General features: G+C 29.0%; 1 protein-coding gene across 1 annotated transcript; it reads right to left on the minus strand.

Moving 5' to 3' along the window:
• Positions 1-268: 268 nt before the first annotated feature.
• Positions 269-18,829, minus strand: LOC129945158 (protein lethal(3)malignant blood neoplasm 1). Its single transcript, XM_056054818.1, has 5 exons — positions 18,268-18,829; positions 18,025-18,151; positions 5,390-5,527; positions 3,450-5,057; positions 269-1,070 (listed from the first exon to the last, which is right to left on the minus strand). The coding sequence occupies exons 1-5, from the start codon at positions 18,298-18,300 to the stop codon at positions 649-651; spliced, it is 2,328 nt and encodes a 775-aa protein (XP_055910793.1). The 5' UTR covers positions 18,301-18,829; the 3' UTR covers positions 269-648.
• Positions 18,830-21,564: the final 2,735 nt, after the last annotated feature.

Below are 21,564 nucleotides of genomic sequence, written 5' to 3' on the forward strand. Positions count from 1 at the left end.
ACCAAATAAAAATATATGGAAGACTGTGATAGCTGTACAGTTGTACTTTTCTTAAGTAAACCAAAAAAAAGAAATTATTATTATCGAATATAACCTAAACCTAGTAATTAGTTTAAAATTATTTATTAATTAATCAGATTCCAAGTAAGAAACAAAAACAAAAGAAGCAAAAAATAAATAAATTATTATAAAATTAGATTTAAAGTTGATGTAAATGTTAAAATTAAGAAAAATTAAATGAGAAAACAAAAACAAACAAAATAAATAAAAAAAATTCTTATGTACATTAGGTACTCATATTTATTAAAAACAAAATAAAACAAAAAATTAATAACAATGTTTAAATAAGAAAACAAAATAAAATATATATAATAAAACAAAACACGATCTTAATTAATAATAATTATAATAATTGTTTAAATAATAGTAATTTTAAAATAAAATCCAGTTATCGATGTGTACAACAACTGTAAAATTATCAATTTAATTTAAAACCAAAAACAAAACCAAAAAGAAAACAACAAAAAAATATGTGTAAAAGAAAAACAAAACAAAAAAACTAATTAAGTGTGATTAAAAAAAATGAAAAATGCAATTTAAAAATTGAACCAAAAAATACTCTGTTTTTTTTTGTTTTTTCTTGATGTCCTAGTTGAACCACAAAAATTCATATTCTTTGAGTTTATTTTCACCGGTGGGCAGCTCATTGGGTGGTAGACGTTCTATTTTAATATGGGGCTGGTAGCCATTTTCGTTTGCTATGTAATCGATAATCCTGCGAATGCCATCGTCGTCAATTGTATTGTATTTCCCCTCCTTGGAACCATCGATGCGTCCTTCTTCACGATGGCTGTTATAGTCGAGTACATATTTGAATCGGTACAAAGGACCACCACCATCACTTTTAGCACCACCACCAACACCGCCACCAATAGCTTTACCACTACCAGACGCACCACCAACACCACCAGCATTATTGGATGCCATGGTTTTACCATTTCCTTGTGCTGATGGCGTACTAGGCGTCTGTTTATTTGTGGATTGAGTGTTAGTGGTTGGTGTCTTTGCTCCTGAAAATATTTAACGAAAGTTTAAAAGTTAAGTTTTAAAGGTCAGGTTTTGCTATAATTATTATATTTTTTGGAAAAATTTGTTAAAATTGGTTTGGAATTTAGCTAATTTAAAAAATCTTATAAGAAACTTGTGGAAATAAATCAATACGAAAAGCGCTTTTTCCAACTGGCCAAATTATTGGAAACTAGAAGTCCTTAGCTTCAACTGCAAATGAATATTATTTTCAAATGCATTGCATTCTTAGAAATATAGTAGGGTATTGAATTTTTCGCATAATAAGTTTGACATACGCATATGTTGCTATAAATTATTTAAAACTATGTACTTTTGGAATAAAATGGGAAGGACAATAAACCATTGAAAACAAGTTTTTATACCAACTCTTTCGTTTGATTTTAAAAGTTTATTTTTAAAGTGTGTGTATTTTGTGTTAAATACATACAAACTGTTATTTTTATGAAAACATTTATTTTGATGGAACCTAAAGATGGGAAAGCATGCGGATCGAATGGCATACCAGCAGAATTTTATAAGTATGGCACAGCAGAGCTTATCAACCGACTGACAACTATATAAAACAATGTCATGGAAGGTGTCTAATTTGTAAATGCTTCATATAAAACGTTTCAATAAATAGATAAAAGACGTTAAGCTCTTAAAGGAGTTACGAACAGGCTTTAGTACAGGTTATTCTATGGTTGACCACATTTTTAACCTTAAAAGTATCCCAAAAACATTATTGAATAATGACAAGAAGCTATATAACGTTTTTCGTTGACTTGCATTTGATATGATCGATAGTTCGGAAGAGTGATTGAGAATTTATATGGAGATACAATTGCTAAGGAATGGAATGAAGAAGAGTTGTCGAGAGTGTTTAAAACACAATGGGGAGGCAGACAGGGCTGTACGTTGAGTCCGAGTCTTTTCACCTTGTTTATTGAAGATCTTACAGACCTCTTACCAGGTGGCATGGCCTTCGCCGGACAAATAATAAAAGCATTGCTGTTTGCGGATGACATTGTTCATTTGGCAGCATCACCTGAATCATTGCAGTTAATGATAAACCGCCTGTATCAATATTTTTAACTTTGGAGTTTGATGGTAAATCTTATTAAGTCCAAAATTTTGATTTTTAAACGATTAGGAGGCCGCGATTCCACGAAAGAAAAATGGTTCTATTATGGAGAGGCCATTGAAGTTGTCACGGAATTATAATACCTTGGAGTTCACTTAATGAAAAATTTGAGCATGGATATTCACCTAAGAGAGAAACTAGTTAAAGCTATAAGTGCAATTAGTGCAACTTGAAAAATATGTTTTTAGAACAACAGCACATAGCAGCAAGTTCAAGATATTTGAAGCGGTATCTGAGTCTGTTAGTTTTTCGCGGCACAAACTTGGGGAACGAAACAATACGAAACAGTTGAGAAACTTCTCCGATATTTACTAAGCAAATTATTATGCTGCCACCACTCAACTATGTTATTATGTTGGAATTAGGATTATCACCTATGTTCATACGAACCCTAAAAATGCAAGTCGATTACATTTTGAGAGTTATGAAGATAAGCATTAAAAGGCTTCCGAAGATAGCAGCGCTTCAAGTAATACGAACCAAAACAAGTTTGTGTGCTGATTGGATAAATTTGGCAAGAGAATGAGGAATGGAACTTAACCTTTTTTGTAATACCAGCTCATTTTCTTAGTGGACATAAACCAACGAGAGAAATAATTGAACGACGAGTCATGATCTATGTATATACAAGTTGCTCTACTGGAAGAGAGGAATTATTTTAGAGACGAAAATAGCATTGACGAAACTCCAATGATGGTTAAATTGAGAGGTGAAGTTATGCAGCTGAATTTTATACCTCATAGAAATGACTTATCAATTATGAGCTCATTGTGCAATTTAAAGGAAAGGGTAGATGTTTTACACTTTTGGCAGCGAAATACTGACGCAAAATCAAGTTACATATAGCTTAATATTTGAAAGAATAATAAAATGGATATCCGAATTAGATGTTTTTTTTTGCGTTCATACCTAAATTTAGATTTGTTCCTAAGAAACTATTAATAGCTATAAAACGTTTTGAACATGTTTTCCAAAATGTCTTTGTACAAAACCACATACAATGCGGAAAAGCTGCTTAAGCATCAACACATTTAAGTCCAAACTTGGTTTTGCCCTTATCTTGTCTTAATTTTTTCAAACACTTGGACTTATTTTGGAGCCAAAAGTTTAGAGAAGCATAGAAATTGGTTGCGATTATTTTTTTAAAATTGTGCCTTAAGTATGAACCCACACCTTTACCTTTCTTAAATCTACGGACAATATTGAATTATTTGTATTTTTAATTTGTGCAAATTACCATTTGTGTTTTGTTGCAGTATTTTTGGTTTGAAAGCATTTGTAGTAAGTGGTGATTGTGTTAGAGTGTTTGTACCAATCGCTTGTGGTTTAGCTGGTGTAACTTGTGAAGGAACTTGTCCTGAGGATGGTTTTTGTAAACCTGTGTTTCTTGGAACCGATGTGAACGTTTGTGGTGGTTTAATTTGACTGTTTGGTACTCCATTTTGTTTGGAACCATTTAGTGGATCTGGTAAGACTTTACTGAGTGTTTGGAATGGTTTTTGTTGTTTAACAACCTTTTGTGTATTTGTTTTGGTGGTATGCCCTTGGGATGGCTGTTTGCCATTTTTGTTAGCTGGAATTGCAAATGATCCAGTTGGATTAAATGATGATGATGACGGAGAGATGAAGGAACTTGGGGCTGTTGGAATAGTAAATGTATTAGCAGTAGTTAATAAGGGATTTGGGAACTTTGAGTTCTGCAATCCTCCTCTCAATACTGGAAGATTGTTTTGATTTGAAAATCCAAATCGAGTGTTAATCTCAGGTTGATAATTTGAAATAAGAGAATTGCTATCGAATTGTGTTGGATTTGTTGTTTTTGGTGTATTAATAAAGTGTTGTGGTATTGTGTTTGTGTTGAAAGTTGGACTTTTTGTTGTCAAAGAATTAGTGTTGTAAACTGTTTGAGTGTTCCCAATTGATGATGGTGATATCCTTCCAGATAGCTTCTGCTGCTCTTGACTGGGAAATCTTGAATCGACTGGAAAACTTGGTTTCACTGGGAAGCCTAACATTTTGGAAGGATTTAAGAACTTTGTTCCCTGAGAATCTGCAACTGATGAAGGCCTTCTTCCGAATTTAGATGTGAATGCAGTACTTTGACTTGGAAATTTGGACCCTGTGTTAGTTTTCGCTGAGGTTTCTAAGCCTACTGGACGTCGTGTTTGTTGACTTGAAAGGAATTGCGAAAGGCTTGGAGTTGTATTTGAAGGTGTACTGTGTGTGTTATAAGTTGAAGGGTTTGTTAATTGTTTTATAGATTGCGTAAAGTCCGTGAAGGAAACTCCACTCGATTGTCCAAATTGTGTGTTTAGCTTAGGTGTATTGGCTCCAGAATTTTGTGTAAGAGTGTGTGTAGGTGTTTGTGTGTTTTGTGTATTAAAATTTGTTAACTGATATTTGTTACCATTATTTGCTGTCGCAGGAGTTTTGGGTTGTGATTTCGATGAAGTGGCTCCAGCCTGAGACGTGGCTATACTTGGTGGAACCAAAGGAGCCTGTGGCAATGGTTTTTTTGAAGAAGATCCATTTCCATTTACCCCTACGCTAGGTTTAAGTGAACCAGTGGACTCAGACTGATTTGAAGGAGTATTCTTTCCCGCTGTGGCAGCTTCTCCATTTGTCTTTCCATTAGAAGACACATCATTTAAATCTTTTGATAAAGGCCTGAACACTGCTTTCTGATCATCTGGTTTCTTCCCCATGACATCAGCTGGTAATAGATTCATCTTCTTTGGTAGCACACAACCACCACAAGATTTACCGTCTGGTTTCATGGCCTTAATCACGGTTGGTGTTACTACCGGCATTTTAGCCATAGGTATCGTCGCAATCATAACCTTCTCTAAATTTAAAAACAAAACAAACAAAAAAAAGGAAAAGTGTCATGATAAATAATAGCAATTTATTAACTCTCGTATTCATCTGTCCTGTCAATAGGTAAAGAGTGACTAATTAATTCGTTATGTAAATTCATGTCGACATGGTTGTTGATTAAATTTATTCTAAATGCTCACATAATGAACATCACTGTATAAAGATATGATCGAGTGTAGTTTATGTGATTATGTTTGTCATTAGATGATTATATGATAATTACAGTTTTCAAATTATTCTTGTTAACATATAGAATAATGTTGTAATTAAATTCATACAAAAATGGTAAAAATAACTTACTTTCCGGATTTCCATAAGGATAATTCTTCATTGAAATTATCTTGAATTTACCATTTTCGTCAGTTGCATAAACTGTTACGTGATAGATACCATCAGCAGTTATAAAGCCAAATTCACCCATCACAATACCATTTTCATCTGCAAATATAAATATATTGCTCATACAAATAAATATGTTAAGATAATAATAAATTAAAAAATACATTATGCAAATAAATTGCAATATTAACAATAAATTGCAACACACAGTAAAAGTAAACTGGTTTATGAGGATATGTTCCACAAAATAGTAAATATTAAATAAGATAAATATGCTAAGGACAAAATACATGATTTCTTTCTTCGAAGCTTGTTTAGAAAAAACTTAAAAAATGGTTTAGTTAAGTAGAAATTTTTACGAGATTTTTTGTTCGCTCTTTTCTTTATGACATAAACTGGGAATAATGATATATGTATGTGTTCCTATTGGTATTAAAAATAAAAAGGAGAAAGATTCTCAGTTGGTATCAATTCCCAACAGAGTTATGAACTGAGTCCATATGAAAGTTTTCTAATAATGGCTTTAAAACGTAGTAGAAGTTGGAAAAAGATAAAATAATAGAAGGCATGGAGGCATGGTTAAAATAAGCCTTAAAATTCATTACAAACTCATATTGAGAAATCACCGAACATCTCATGTACAATTATTTACTTAAAAAATATTGTAATTGATCTAGAAAGGACTTTTAAGAAATTTACTGGTTGTTTTTTTTACCAATTTAAACAAAAAGTGAATATTTTGGTTAATCTAAAATATCTAATGAACCAATAATGCTGGTGACTTGATTCCAAACACGTGTATTTTTGAAAAAAAAATCAATTTACGGTTTTTTAAAAATCAAAAAAACTGAAAAGAATAATTGTCACCTTGAATATTTTACGAAAAAAAAATGATTTAATCTACAAAATAATTTTATGCAACGAAGAATAACGTTTTTGACATCTGGTCAAATTTTGTAAAAAATCGAATTGACAGTTTTTTACAAAAAAAATACCTAAAAACAATATAAATACAATTTGGTAAACATTGATTTTCGACTCCAATATCATTTCAAGAATTTAAGATATTCGCTTTAAACTGATTTCATCTTAAAGAAAATATTGTTTTCGATATTCAGTATTTTTTTTATAAAAATCCAACCAGTTTTTTAATATAAATTAAAATCTTCAAGAAATAGTACCTACGCAAAATTTGTAAAAATTAATATAAATTTGGCTCTCGAAATGTTGTGAATATACGAAGGTATTGATTGATTCAAAATGATTTCATTCTGTGTTAAATTATCTTAGAAAAAATCAATCTGTATCTGTTTATATAAGAAACAAATATGTTTAAGAAACGCTTCTAAAATTGGTAAAAAATTGTTTTTTTGACTTTAAATTATTTATCTCGCACAAAATATTGATTATATATTATGAATATTTTGTTAAAGTTTTAAGTTTTAAATTTAATCGACAGACGGGATGAAAAGTTATCTGCAGGGCCGTCGAGAGTAATTCCAGGCCCCCATAATAACCATTTTTTTAAAGTTCATGCCTAGCACGAAATTGATTGGAATTAATGGAAATAATAATTTTTGTTTTGCAAAGTGAATCGAAAAAAGTGTTAATCATCAAATCAATCTCACGGGTATTGTTCAGTTTAGTTGAAATGGAGGATGGATAGGAAATAATTCTTCATGCGAGTAGATTAGATTTCGAACAGAATCATACATATAGTTCGATATTGCCAACGACATGTTAGTAACTGGTACTACGGCCGATTAACTACTCGTATTAAAAAAACAATTAGCATTCAGATCTATTATCACTATGGATATAAAATAGAGAAGTAAAAGTATTTGAAATTTGTCTTTAAATTTTAAAAGGTTTACATTAAATACTTTTTATTGTTTTTTTATGTTAAAATATTATTACAATGTTTTCATTAGAGTTAGTTTGCATTCAATGAAATATTTTCTTTTTACAAACGAGCTATCCTAGCTTAGGTATGGTGGAAACACAAGGATAGCAACGGAAGTGTTGGGGAAAATTGTCTCCAAGTTCTGGGGACAAATAGCATTGAGAAAATCAAGTTCTGCTTAAAAATTAGCTTCATAAATGTGTTTCAGATGAATTATTTCTTCTCTCAACTCTTGACACAGATGGGAGTTATACTTTAGAATGAACATTCTAGCGGAGTTTTTAATCTCAATTTCATCCATTGTTGAAAACTGCAATAAAAATTAAAATGTAGCATTCAAACTTTTCATCGTATCGAACCAATTCCAGATATAATTGAATCAACTATGACTTAAAATGTGCTCCTCGACTCGATTTTATCCAAAATATATCTTTAATTGTGAAGTGATTTGATAGTCTTTAAATCTTCAAAACAACTTATTCAAAATATTAATTACTTAATATTACGGAAACCATAATTGAAAAACCTCTGCGTGGGATTTTTGGTCCCCCGAAACCGGATCAAAAATGTCTATCTCAGCAGAAACAAAAATAGAAGAAAAGAAACTTTATAAAAACAGAAACCGAAGCGAACCAGTTTATTATAAGTTTCCCAATAAGTTAATAAAGCTGCCCAATTTTTCATTAAATATTAACAAAACTGTACGCCAATAATAATCAGGGGCCTAGATTGGCAAGCTTGTTTCTGATAGATTGGTAGATAACATGCATACAGGAGCCCGATTGCTAAAGCATGAACGATTTTTAATTTTCGGGCCCCTAAACATAAGTGGGAATATAAAGGTACGTTGATGATAAGTATAGAGTATATTAAAAAAAACACTTCTTTTTATAGAAAATCCTGAACCCGGGTGGTTTGCCCCCTTTCAATGGGGCTGGTTATCAGTGTGGGTTGCATACCATCAGCCTCTTTTAATAATATTGCTCTAAGACAGTACTTTTTTTAAAGTATTTATTAATGGTTCAAGAAAATTTGTTTTTAATTTCGTTATAATTGTATGAAATAATAATTTTTCTAAAATTTTTTTTTTTAGAATAATAGTTTGATATCGTTTATGGCGTCTACTTTAAATTAAAATCCGATGTAAACTATTAAGGTTGCTTTTTAGTCTAAGTACGGGACCCATTTCATTAAAACTAATATTGAGGAGTTTTCAAACGATTCGAAATGGTCTTTCGAAAAAAATTTCTAACATTAAGTTTATGTGTTTTAAAGTTAGAGGAAGAAGCAAAATTCCTAGATTATTCTATTGTTATAAGGACTTGAAAAATCCAATTTTTTTGTTAATTATTTATTTAAAAATGCATGCAATTACATATTATGAACTATACATTTGATCTCCTATTATTATTATTTTATGTCTTTAAAATATATTATATTAGGATTTTACACGAACAACAAAAACAATATCCGCATTATGAATACTACCGATAAAAGTTAAAGTAGAATCTTACTACGGATGGGTTTTTGACATTTATTCGAGTCTCGAATGGATCTTATGTGATTTCGTTCTCATATGTTGGTACGATTGATATTGCATTCGTAATTCGATGGCAGTGTTCGTTAAGTTGTTGTGCATTTGGAATCATTGTGTTTTCCATTGGCGAAAGAAAATTAATCTGTTACTGTTGATATTACTTGGATTATTATGCAGGAGAAAACAATAGAAAAGATAACTAATTTTTGGTATGTTTCCACCAAAGATTTACCTCAGTTTAGATTAAATAAATGTTTTTGGTGTTTCCACCGCACAAGAAGGTTTAAAAGTTATTAAGTTTGATAGCTTTTTCTAAAATACAAATGGTGCTTCGATGTTTCTTATGAAGTGCAATTGAGAAAGTTTGATTCGTGTTAAACAATAAGGAACTGAATAGCTCAAGCCCATTTAAGAATATGCTACCTACTCCATGTGCAGTTTTATTTTTATTTAATCAAAACAAAACTATTTTTTTTTGTACAAAAACATGCAAATAAATAGACCATCAATAATGCATTATCTGTAAAACCAACTCCTCAACACAGGTTTTTCTTCACAAATTTGGATTCGACTCCGATACCCGACCAAATTAAGATGAGCTTCAAGCTCGCTTCAATACCACATGTTAATGAAGTAAGTAGTCTACGGACAAACCCCCTTCTTGAAGTTTTTATTTTATGTCAAAGGTGCAATTGTTAAATTTTTTTTTTATTTAATCTCAATTACCAGATGTTTTCTTACCATTTCTTCTTGAAAATTGTCCATTTTATTAGTTTTAGTTTTTTTTTTTGCTGAAGTTAATTTAAACTTTTGGCTTTCACAAAACTATCTTCTATTTTATTATTATTTGTGTTTTTTTTTTATTATTATTCTTACAGATCTTCTTTCAGTTGCACCAATTTTTAAGTACACAAATCTGGCTACTGCTATTACTATTCATAGAATGCCAAAAAATACGACTAGTGGTTAAGCAATTTTTTCAAAATCCAACACAAAAATTTCGAATTATTTTCTTTTAAAATAGCATAAAACTTGAAAATATATGTTAGTTAAACTTTGAACATTTTTTTTAAATAAAATTGTTTATTACATTGTTTTAGAATATAATTGATTTTGAATCAATGAAAACTTCATGCCCTTGATTATATATCACTTTAAATATTTAAACATTTTGAAATAAACATCAGCAATTTAAAAAATATGTAAACTTTTGAAAACTCTTTTTCAAATATATTTTTTTATTTTTTAACATATACAACCTCATAAATAATTCATTTTAAGGAGGATTTGGAAAAGGTTGTTGAGAAAAATTTTCTCACATCATCAACGAATAAAACATTTCATGTTTACATCAGATTTTTCCATGAAATTTTTAAATTTGTATTTAATATGAAAAACTGAACTTTGATACAAAATGTCGTTCTAAGTATTGTTTCTCCCCATTATACCCCCGTTTTCAAAAGCCTATATAGATGTTGGATAAGGGTTCGAGATATTAAACTATAAGTCGATTTCAATTACAAAATGAAATGAATTAATTACTTGAATATCATATCCTATCTTTTTCAGCCCTTAGTTACTGCAAATACAAATTGAAATGGGAATAGACCATCACAAAAATTTGTAACTACCATGTACCTTGCAATCAAAATTTAATTTTTTATAGTTTGTACATATTATTTGCTGCCTCAACACGTTAAACCTTCACCTTCCATACACATATTTTTATATATAAATAAATAAATACAAAATGAATAAATTTAGAAAATCCTCTATCGGTGACAAACTTAACAAGTAATAATTATTCTTTTTAAACAACAATAAAAAAAAACCTAGATTATCTCAGCTTAGAATTAAATCAATATAAGCTTCCTATTGTGTTTTGGTTTTGTAATACAGTTGCAAGTCAACTTTTTATTCATCGCAATATTCAGTTAAAGACATTATGAATAATTGATTGAAGACTCAAAAATATAAACTGTTCGATTTGATATAGTTGCTGCCATCAAATGGTTAATTTATTAATTATATATGACAAAATGTTTACTTTTGTTTTTAATTAGCATGACAACGACTACAACGCACAAATTTTTGTTTGCCAAAAATTATGAGCATAACTTGTTCAAAAAGAAAACTTGATTATCAATTAAAGTTTTTGTTTGTTTTTAAAAAATAATTAATGTATTTGTTATTTATAAAAATACAACTATATTTGCGTTAAAATAGTTATCACCCCAAAATAGGGTGTGACTGATAGTATGAAAAAAGATGTTATCAATGCAAAGTTCAGGTTTTGACTCTCCCCCTTTATCTAGTCTAGACTTCAAATTTATAGTATGATATTATTATCCCAAAGGTATAATTTTTGTCATTGAATTCTCTCTTCCGAAGAAACTTAACTCGCGTTTGTTATTAAATACAAATTTAAATGACTAATAATAATGTTTAAGGAAGTAGATTATTTCATCGGTCTTTAACATTTTTGGATTATCTCTTTTTTGCGCTTTATAAAATATTAAGGTGATTTTAATATCCGCTTATCACACTTACCCTAAGTTTATCTAAATTCTACATAAAATTTAAATAAAATATTAAAATTTGTATTATTTATGTGGAATGTTATGAATTTCGCTTTTTTAATATCGATTTTTGTGCGGGAAGTGAATGCAACACATATTATACGACCAATTTAAACACCTAGTAAGATATGTTAGGAATTTTTTCTCATGATTAGAGACAATAGAACGAAGAGAATTTGAGTAGTTCTAGTCCCACTTTTTTCAATTTGGAAAGCTTTAAAAGCAATTATTCAGAATTAACACTTTAAGGATAGCATAAATTAATTATGAGTAAGAATAATATTGAGAGAGTGGTACATAAAAGTTTTGGAAGTTCTTGAAAATACTGAATATAACTTTGCAGACTAATTGTATCGATTTCTGTAACTTTTAATTCAGAAATAATCAATTTTTAAAAATGATTTTTCAACAATTTCCTTTTCGGTGGCTTTAAAGTTCAGCTCAAATATCTCAAAATCTTCTTAACTATATTTTCAACACTAAACAATTTTCTGTACAAATATTAACGCTTATATTTTAAATATGAACATTAAAACATTTACAATAGGTACAGTCTCTAACATGGATTTATTAAAGTAGCAAAACACAAAATCACAATTTACTAGTCATTGTAATTGATATAACATAAGAAATAGCAAATTATGCTAATTATTTTGCAAACAAGAATATATTAATTTTCTTTCTACAAATGACCAATTAAACGTAAAATCTTATACTCGTCTTCACACTCAATTTAATCTTGTACATTCACATCACCACCTACAAGCAACACATTTATTACAAGACTCTCTTTAGCTTCTCATAAAATTTGACATTTGGAACATTAAACTAAACACTAATATGAAAGATATTATACTATTAAGCTGACAATTTAATGAGTGTCCATATGCATCTGCTTCTAAGCGAAGTCTTCTTTTTGATTAGACACATTTAATACTCTACAAGTGGTTGGATTCTTTTTGTAATAATTTAGCACAATTGGAATCCATTAAACCATTACAATTCATAAAAAGGAGACAATTTTATTTCTGTACAACAAGTAAATAAGTTGTAGCTCAAGTTTTTCGTTGATTGCATCATAATGTACAAAATGGTAATAACTAGCAACTTATATGTCAGTTTGCTTGTTTTTCAATGACAGAGGGTGGATATTTTTTTTTTTTTTTTTTTTTTTTTACTCACAAAGATGAATTATTATACGCAACGCGTAGATAAAAGAGCTGAGAAGAAAACTTGATTTTGTATAATAAATGATGGAAATCAGATAAAAATAAGTTGAAAATTCTATCTAGTGTGAGTGAAGTATTGGTTTAATGTTGAGTCTGTTTTTAAAAGCATTACAAGTTCTTAATAAATATGCCTCAAGTTGTAATAATGTTTTAGGTTTATGAAGTAAAAGTAATTTAAACATTCTTAAAAGAGAAATATGGTATGTACCAAACTATTAAAACAATACCCCTTAAAGAATAAAATACAAATCAAATTTAAATATTTTAAACATACTAAAAGCTATATTTATATGGAAAAGTTCAAAATATTTTGTAATTAAATTTATTATTATTATTTAATTTTTAGAAAATATCTAAACTACCAAGAGCGAATAAGTGGTTGGAGCTTCAATAATTGGAAGAACATAATCAAATTCATGATCAAATATAAAATTGGTTACTTGAACCGAAGCTTCAACATAAACACACCCTAAAATGGAAATTGTAGCTGAATTGAATAGTAGTTCAAATGTCATTATACACATTTGACACTTAAGAGTCTGATTTCAGATTATGAATAAAAATTAAAAATATGTAAAACAAATTCATTGACTTTGTAATCTTACCGATAAATAAATAAACAAATTTAGTGGCGCTAGTAGAGAACCAGGAAATATACAACTTTCAACCATTCCAGTGTTGGAGTAAACCTAAAATTTGTATGCCAAATCCATACTGCTAGTTTAAGAAAGCACTATTCATGACAAGAATTACACTTAGAGGATTTGCCAACTACTCGCTAGAGGCAGTTTCTGTAAAATAAAGACCTGTAGGACAACGGTCAGCGACAAAATGTAAACAATCCCTTTTTGTCAGTAAAATTCTCTCTTCAGTCGAATAGGTTGTCAGTCTTATTGTATGAAAACTAATTACAGAGCTTTCGTTTGATATCGATTGTATTATAATTGTTAGTGTTTAAAAAGTTTCGTACCAATAATATGGATCCTAAAAAGCAAAAAATGGACAGTGAAAATAATGTTTCTAACCGAGTGGACTGAACAATATTGTTTATAGCTGCCAGCAATAAAACTGTTGCTATTGTTAAAAGTGTCAATTTAAAGCGACATAACGAAACAACTCATCAGCAATTCTACACAAAAAAAAAATTAACTGCTAACTAACTAACTAACTAACTGCAACACAACAATATTCGTTGGCTAAGTAAAGGTCATGTTATTAAACGTTTTAGGATGATTAAACTAAAAAAGAATTTATTCATTTCCCAATAATTCTTGAATATAGAAGAACTTTGAAGAAGAAGACATTGCAGATATTGGGAAGCTATCTCAATTCCTTAAATTGCCTTATGAAGTCACTGCAGCAACAGAATAGACTGAAGTGGCTGCGAAGTTATTCGATCTTTCAATAGCTTCATTCTAATAGGAATTAATTGGCCTTCAAGAAGTTATTTCCCTGCAAATTTTTAATACTACACATGTTTCAGAAAAATATCGAAATTTCAAAAAACTAGCTACCAACTTGGCTACTATGTTTGGCTCGACATATATATGCGAATCGTCTTACTCAAAAATTTATTTTTTTGATGAACAAATATCGTTCAAGATTATCAGACGCCCACCTTGATGATACACTTCGCATTTGCTGCTCCCCGCGTGAACCAAACTATACAAAACTGGATCAAGACCATCGCTATAATTTTTCTCATTAATTTCATTAATATGAGTATCTAGACCCCACTTTGACGGTCCTCCACACTAAATATTACGCCACGGGCACTGCCGATACATTTTCATAAAATTCCATTTTGGAAACATACAAAATTAATTTTGTTGAAGTTTAAGATATCGAGGCATAACAAATTTTTTCAAATGCGATTACTTACTCAAATGATTCTCAAATTTGCAACCACTCAAATATATAACAATCTGGTCAACTTATACAAAAGATTTTAATATATATCTTTAAAATGGACTTGTTAAAAATAACCAAATATAAATCATCCCTGACATGACTCGCACACCGGAATGGTTGAAGTTGAAATTAACCAGGCTCTGGTTCTTTCTACAAGCTGTTGCGCCAGCTAATTTGTTTGATTATTTAATTACTAAGAACAGAAAAATAAAATTTATTAATTGCCCAAATATGTTACATAAATATGTAGACAATATTTTTTTTTTAATTTAAAAAAAAAATATATACATCATATCAATGACAATCTATTAAATTACAAAGGAAATGACATAACTGGTGAGAAATTGTAGGTTATTTTATGGGAAATCATATGACCCTTTTTCTTTAGATCAAAGGTTTTTTTAAAAAGAATTAATTGGTCAATTTATTATTTGCAGGATCATACATATTTTTTCATATGTCATTAATCATGTCATTATAATTACTTTATTTAGTTAACACGCATAATAGGCAAAAAATAGTTATTCATAGATGACTTTGAACTTTTACTATTGCAACAAATTAATGAATTATTATTTAGTCCCTATTTTCAAAATCAAATTTAACTAAATCTTTCTTAAGAGGAATCAAATAAAATAAATTAATATTTATAAAAATACAATGTTATTGGTAGGTATAAAATTTAACCTGAAGGTTTTTATGTGCAATCAAAGAGACAGTGTCGAAATTTTCATTCAACTGACTTTTTATAAATAAAATCACAAAATGCACACAACTATTCAAGATTAAACATACATATCTACATATGTATCGTATGTATAAAAAGTAAAAAAAACTTTATGCTAATGTATTCCTTGAAGGCAATTCAAAAAAAAAATATATGTTTAAAAATTAATTGGTAAGCAAAATCACGTCAATTAACATTAACAAATTAATCATTAGTTTTAATGAAGCGTTTTTAACAACACAAATCAAAAATTCCCTAAGGCCAGTTTTTTTTTTTTAATTTGTGTTTAATAGATCCATTACAATGCTAACGAGGGAAAAGAAAGATAACACTAAGGATAATTAAGCAACATATGCATATTTCAAATGAAGGAAATAAAAACTAAACAAATATGTTTAGCTATGGAAGGAATCAGTGCATTAAACATTTAAACTTAAAAACGACTTGAACTATTTCGGAGCATAATAATTCTTCCATCTACGAATGGGTATTTACTGGAAATGTTTCATTGCAATTCCTTTCATACGATTTTGAGCTGAATAATCAATTGCTAATACTTTCAAAATCGTTGTTGGGTATTTGTTTGAAATTCATACCATCGATGAATAGAATGAACTATACTAATTCGTATAGCAAATGAAATACCATATAAATATAATTCAAATATACAAAAGAGGCTGAGATGCGAATCACACTAATAACTTCCCATTCCGTCTATCGATTCGTCTTGCTTAAAAGTTTGTAGGTTTTCGTGTTTTTTATTAAAAAAGTTATCAGTTAAATTATTCTAAAAAATTTTAAAATGATCAACAATATTTTGCATATGGTGAAATAGTTTGATTTCAAAATCTATTTTTGTTAACGAGATTTTTAGTCGTTACCGAATTTTTAGCAATTTTAGTAGCATTTCTTAAAAGTGTGTATTTCTTATATAAACAAATACAAATTGGATGAGTGAAATTAATTTGAGAGAACATCAATTTTTACCAAATATGGGTATTTTTTTCTGTAGATTTTATCTTTATATGAAAAAACGGGATGTTGGATTTTTACAAAAAATGTACTGAATGTCTTAAACAATATTTTCTGTGAGATAAAATAAATTGGAAGCAAATATTTTTAATTTCTAAAAAGATATTTGAGTCGAAAATCAATGTTTACCAACTTTTTTTTTAAGTTTTCTTAGGTTTTTAGTTTTTGTAAAAAAAACTGTGTATTCTATTTTTTTTCTTCAAAATTTGACCAGATATCAAAAACGTTATTCTTTATGCACAAAATTACGTTGGAGATAAAATAGTTTTTTGTTCGTAAAAACTCGAAGTTTTTACGAACAAAAAACTCGAAGGTCACAAATATTATTTTTAGATTTTTTGATTTACATATAGTTTTTTAGTTTTTGAACATGTTACAGAATTATTTCTAGCAAAAGATTAATGCAATTAGATGAATCCTATATTCAAGTATTTTTTGAAAAAGAAAAAAAGAATTTAAAGTTGTATTTAATTTATAAATCCATTTAAATTTTTTTAATTATGAAATTTCATTTTTCTGAAAAGCTGACTGCGAAAAGCTAAACAAAATCCATTTCCTTTTAGCGTTGGTGTTCCAATTTTTACTGTTCCGATCACATCATTAAACATTTTATTGACGAAAGCAACAGTAGCATAGTAACATTTAATTTAACGACGTAAATTGACTGTTTGCTATAAACGCTCATCAGTGAAACATTTCAGATTCTAATTTTTTCAAATTTTATCACGTCATAATAATTGAATTCATTATTGGTTCGTGTTATATTTTGGGTAAACCAAAATTTTCCCATTTTTTTAAATTGCTATATTAAAAAAAAACACCCACGCAATGTAGAACATAATTTTTTTTGAAGTCGATATCTTTACTAGTTCTTGAGCTATGGACGACGGACGCGACGTACAGAAGTACGAAGGTACCGATTACAATAACTTTCTATGGGAAGTTAATAATGTTATCGTTTTCTCAAAGCAAAGTATTCTAGAAGCGCTGCAATTCAAATCTCTTGAAGGAACTAAGTTTTTGCTAAAAAACATTTTTAATTCATTCCTTTAAAACAGAGAGTTAGTTTTATAAAAATGTTTCCTTCTTTTAATTTGCATATTTGTCCGGAAGAAAATGTAGGCCAATGCCATAAACATCGTGTAATGTAATTACCTTCGCCATGCATGCCGTCTCAAGAAAAGTACGTATTTATTTACCATTTTTATTAGTATCTGTGGACCTCTTAAGAAACTCCAACCAAATAATTAATTATGTAAATTTTAAAGTGCAACATTTTTCTGATGACGCAATGTACACATCAGGGTGTATTTAGATAGTACTTTATGGATATTAGAATGGTCAGTAATTTTGGGTCTTAGCAACACGGAAGTATTTAACAGACAATCACAATAAATAACTGCTTTTACAGAAAAACATTCATAAGAGAAGATGAAAACATCATTTTGTTTAAATACATTACAAAAGTACTAAAACTAAAACAAAACTTCCTTTCAGAAAATATGTCAAAATAAATTTACAACCAAACATCAAATGAAAGAGTTGACCACCAAACCCGATTTTACGATTCAAGTTTTCCATACAAAAATAAACTATTTGGAAAATTGCATTGCAATTCCTTTCAAACGATACACACGCACAAACAAATTAACAAATAATTTAAATATTGAACTATTACCTTTTTTCTCATGACGATGTTGTTGTTCTTCGATGCTAAATCCAAATTCATACGGACGACCTTTTTCTTTCGTTTTTCCAGTTTCAGCTGGTGCACTTAGTGTTAATTTCCATTCCAAAAGAATTCCCTGCAAACATTTCACACATGCATATTTTCTTTTAACTTAGTTTTTTTTTCTTCATTTTTTTTATAAATCAATATTATCACATATATGACCTCTTTAACATGGTGTTAACTACTTACAATAAATAAAATTAAACAAAACCGCCAAGACATTATAATTATGTTTTATTTTCGTTTTTGTATATTTTTAAAGGAACTCGTACGGATGTTTAGAAAATCAAAAATACTGCAACAAAATTTACACACTAAATTTTATGAATATTTACTCTAAATAAATAATGCACATTGTATTAGTAGTGTATTTATTTTTAAAGCTCTTAACACACAATTAAATTGAAAAAAAGTTAAACAAACAAATAGGAAAATCCGTGCTAATTTGTAATAAACTCAAATAAATTTTGGTACAATAATTCCGCGGCGAATTGAGAAAATTGCACTTTAGTCCACCACACCTGCAGCACACCTGATGTTCGCATCAATAATAAATAGACAAACATTGGCAACATAACCAAAAATATTATAAAGGCAGGCACAAACCGATGGAAGAATCTTCACAAAAATAACAACAAAAACAACAACAACAAAAAAATAGCCAGAAGATTTGTATCTTCTTCATCATCTTCATCCATAAAGATAAACTGACTTGCGTTGATTGAGAAATACTCGTTAGTTAAGGCTGATGAGGGTAGATCAATCGAATGACAAAGATGGATTAACTATAGTCATACTCATAAACCAACTTGATTACAATGCCTGGTGTAAAAATAAGGGAGGGGGTGAAGCATTTTTTGCATATTAAACAGACACTTTTCCGGACCTTATCCACTCAATGAGCTGCCGAGCAAATAACGCACGAGAAGCAACAACATTTTTATGTTAAACATTCTTAGCATTGACACAATGCTAAGAGCGTTCGTGTTTGGCTTCAAATCGCTGCTGTATAATTACCACCAATTCAATTCTCACAATAACACGGTGCCGTGTGCTGTGGTGTGGAAATATCTATAAGTAACTCACAGAAAAGATACTTTTCATCTGTCACACTCTATGGTTAACCGCGGTGTGATGATTAAGTGTGTTGGTGTTCTTAAGGAAAAAAAAAAACAATCTTGAGAATAACCAAACATGAGTGGCATTTGAACTTTTGGTATCTAAAGTGACATCGCTAAATACGGAGGTGCATCTCAAGACAAACGTATCTAACACCTTTAAAGTTGAATTCAATTGTGTAATTGTAAATTATTTTAATTAGAGATTATCTCAGTTAATAGAGATTGAATAGAATTATGTGTCAAATAAGTTAAATGATTTATTGGAATTGATTTGAATAAGCATTTATATGATTTGCATACATTTTGCAGATTTTATATACGTTTATGTTGTGCGCCGTGTACTTCCTAGACAACTCTTGAACTCGAAGTGATGATATGAGTTGGGTATTTAAACATTGCAGGATACAAGACCATCAACAGCGACATCACAATTGTTAAATGGAGATGACAAAAAGTTCAGATGCATTCCGATGTCAATCTCAAGGGACATTATTTTTTTATAATTTACGCAGTGTCATTTTGTATTTTGTATTTAATTTTTGTTTTGTTGTTTTTAGTTTTGTTGTTTTTAGTTTTGTTTAACTTCTTCTTTAATGGTTGAGATGAAGGAGAACTTGTATGTCAGATTCGAAAAAAATACGTACATATAAGAAAAAGAATATGTATGAACAAAATGTTTGCTGTCAATCGCGATGTGATGATTTTTATAAATTTTATTCGCGATTAACATGGCGCGTCGCTGCGGATAGATAAATGTTAACATACTTGAAAATAATTTATATGTTTTTATTAGAACCTGTGGCATGATTTATTGAATTATCATCGTAGGGGTATCGATTGTGTATATTCTGTGTAATAAGTACTGTAGACATTTGAATTGTTTACTTAATGCATTTGTTAATTAGATAATTCAATATTAATTATTTTGTAGCTATGATGATGACGAGTTGCAATAGGATTTGTGTGGACAATAATCTAAAAAAAAAGTCAGAAAACAGGAAGTAAGGGTGGACAACAGACAGACTTAATCATTAAATCTTAATTTCACAATGTATTTCCTCAATTTTGTTATTATTTACGTGTAAACGCCTACACACCAGGTGTTGATTTATTCTTTGATAACACAGAGACTAAAATACAAATTAATTTCAAATTACAATTGCTTACATTGTTCCAGGTTATCGAAAAATAAATTTAATATGAATGTATGTTTCTAAAACTTTGTTCTTGCCTCCTTCGTACAATTTAAATTGAAATTTTTGCTTATTCGAACGTTTAAAAAATATTCAAAAACAAAACTATGTATTTTAAATGATTTAAAAGCATTGCAACTAAACTGTTACAAGGTCAAAATGCAGCAGTCTATTTTCATAGACTAATGTTTGTTAAAATAGCAGTTCGAAAGGTTGAGATTAAACAGCATAACGTTTTTCAATTTCAAGAGAAGCAAAGAATTGTTAAACCATTCTAATGCCTTTCATTTTAGAATTTTTTTTTCAGTTTAGTACAGTAGAGTTATTTATGATTGTAATTTAAGCACTTGTTTAAATATGTATTTCGATTTTTCTCATTTTCTTTAACAGATCTTGATTTGAAAGCAAGAAAAGTTACTTATGAGAATAGTGAGCCTATTTAATAAAATTTTATGTATGTAATTACAAAACGAACAAATTTGTTTTACAGTAAAAATAAAAATATGACAATTTTAACTTCCAAATAGAAAGAAGCTAGGATACGACCCACATTGATAACTTTCCAATCGCTTCCGTTTGTCGATTTTTCTAAAGCTTTAAGAAAATATTAACACAAATATTTTGTGTGAGATGCAAACATTTAAAGTCAATGTCTTTTATAATACTTCTTATTAGTTTTTGTAGGTTTTGTTGCTTTGTAAAAAATACTTTCCAGTTTATTTTTTTTTTAAATTTTTTATTTAAAAAAAATTAACACCTTTTTAAAAATAATATTTTTTATAAGATAAAATTAGTTTGAAGGAAATGTCTTTTATTAATATATTCAAATCGAAAACCAATTTTTACCAACTTCAAAGTGTCAATATCGTCACTTTATTCTTCGTCGCAAACAAATATTCAGGACAAATATTATTTTTAATTTCTCATAGGAAGTTATTGTAATGGATCGGATTTGTAAAATTGAAAATTTTGACATTTCTCGACGTTTCAAGGTCCCTAGAGTCAAAATACAAGATTTTTAGAAAGATGTATGTGCGTGCGAGTTAAAGAAAAAGAGTTTTAGTTTTGTTTATGAGTTCTGTTTATTGCTGTGGTATATTCACGACTGAATTTCTATATCTACATTTTGTAGGTTGTTCGATCAGATATGTTTCACATTTATTTTTAATATG

Source organism: Eupeodes corollae, chromosome 2, assembly GCF_945859685.1.
Source record: "Eupeodes corollae chromosome 2, idEupCoro1.1, whole genome shotgun sequence".
NCBI lineage: Eukaryota > Metazoa > Arthropoda > Insecta > Diptera > Syrphidae > Eupeodes > Eupeodes corollae.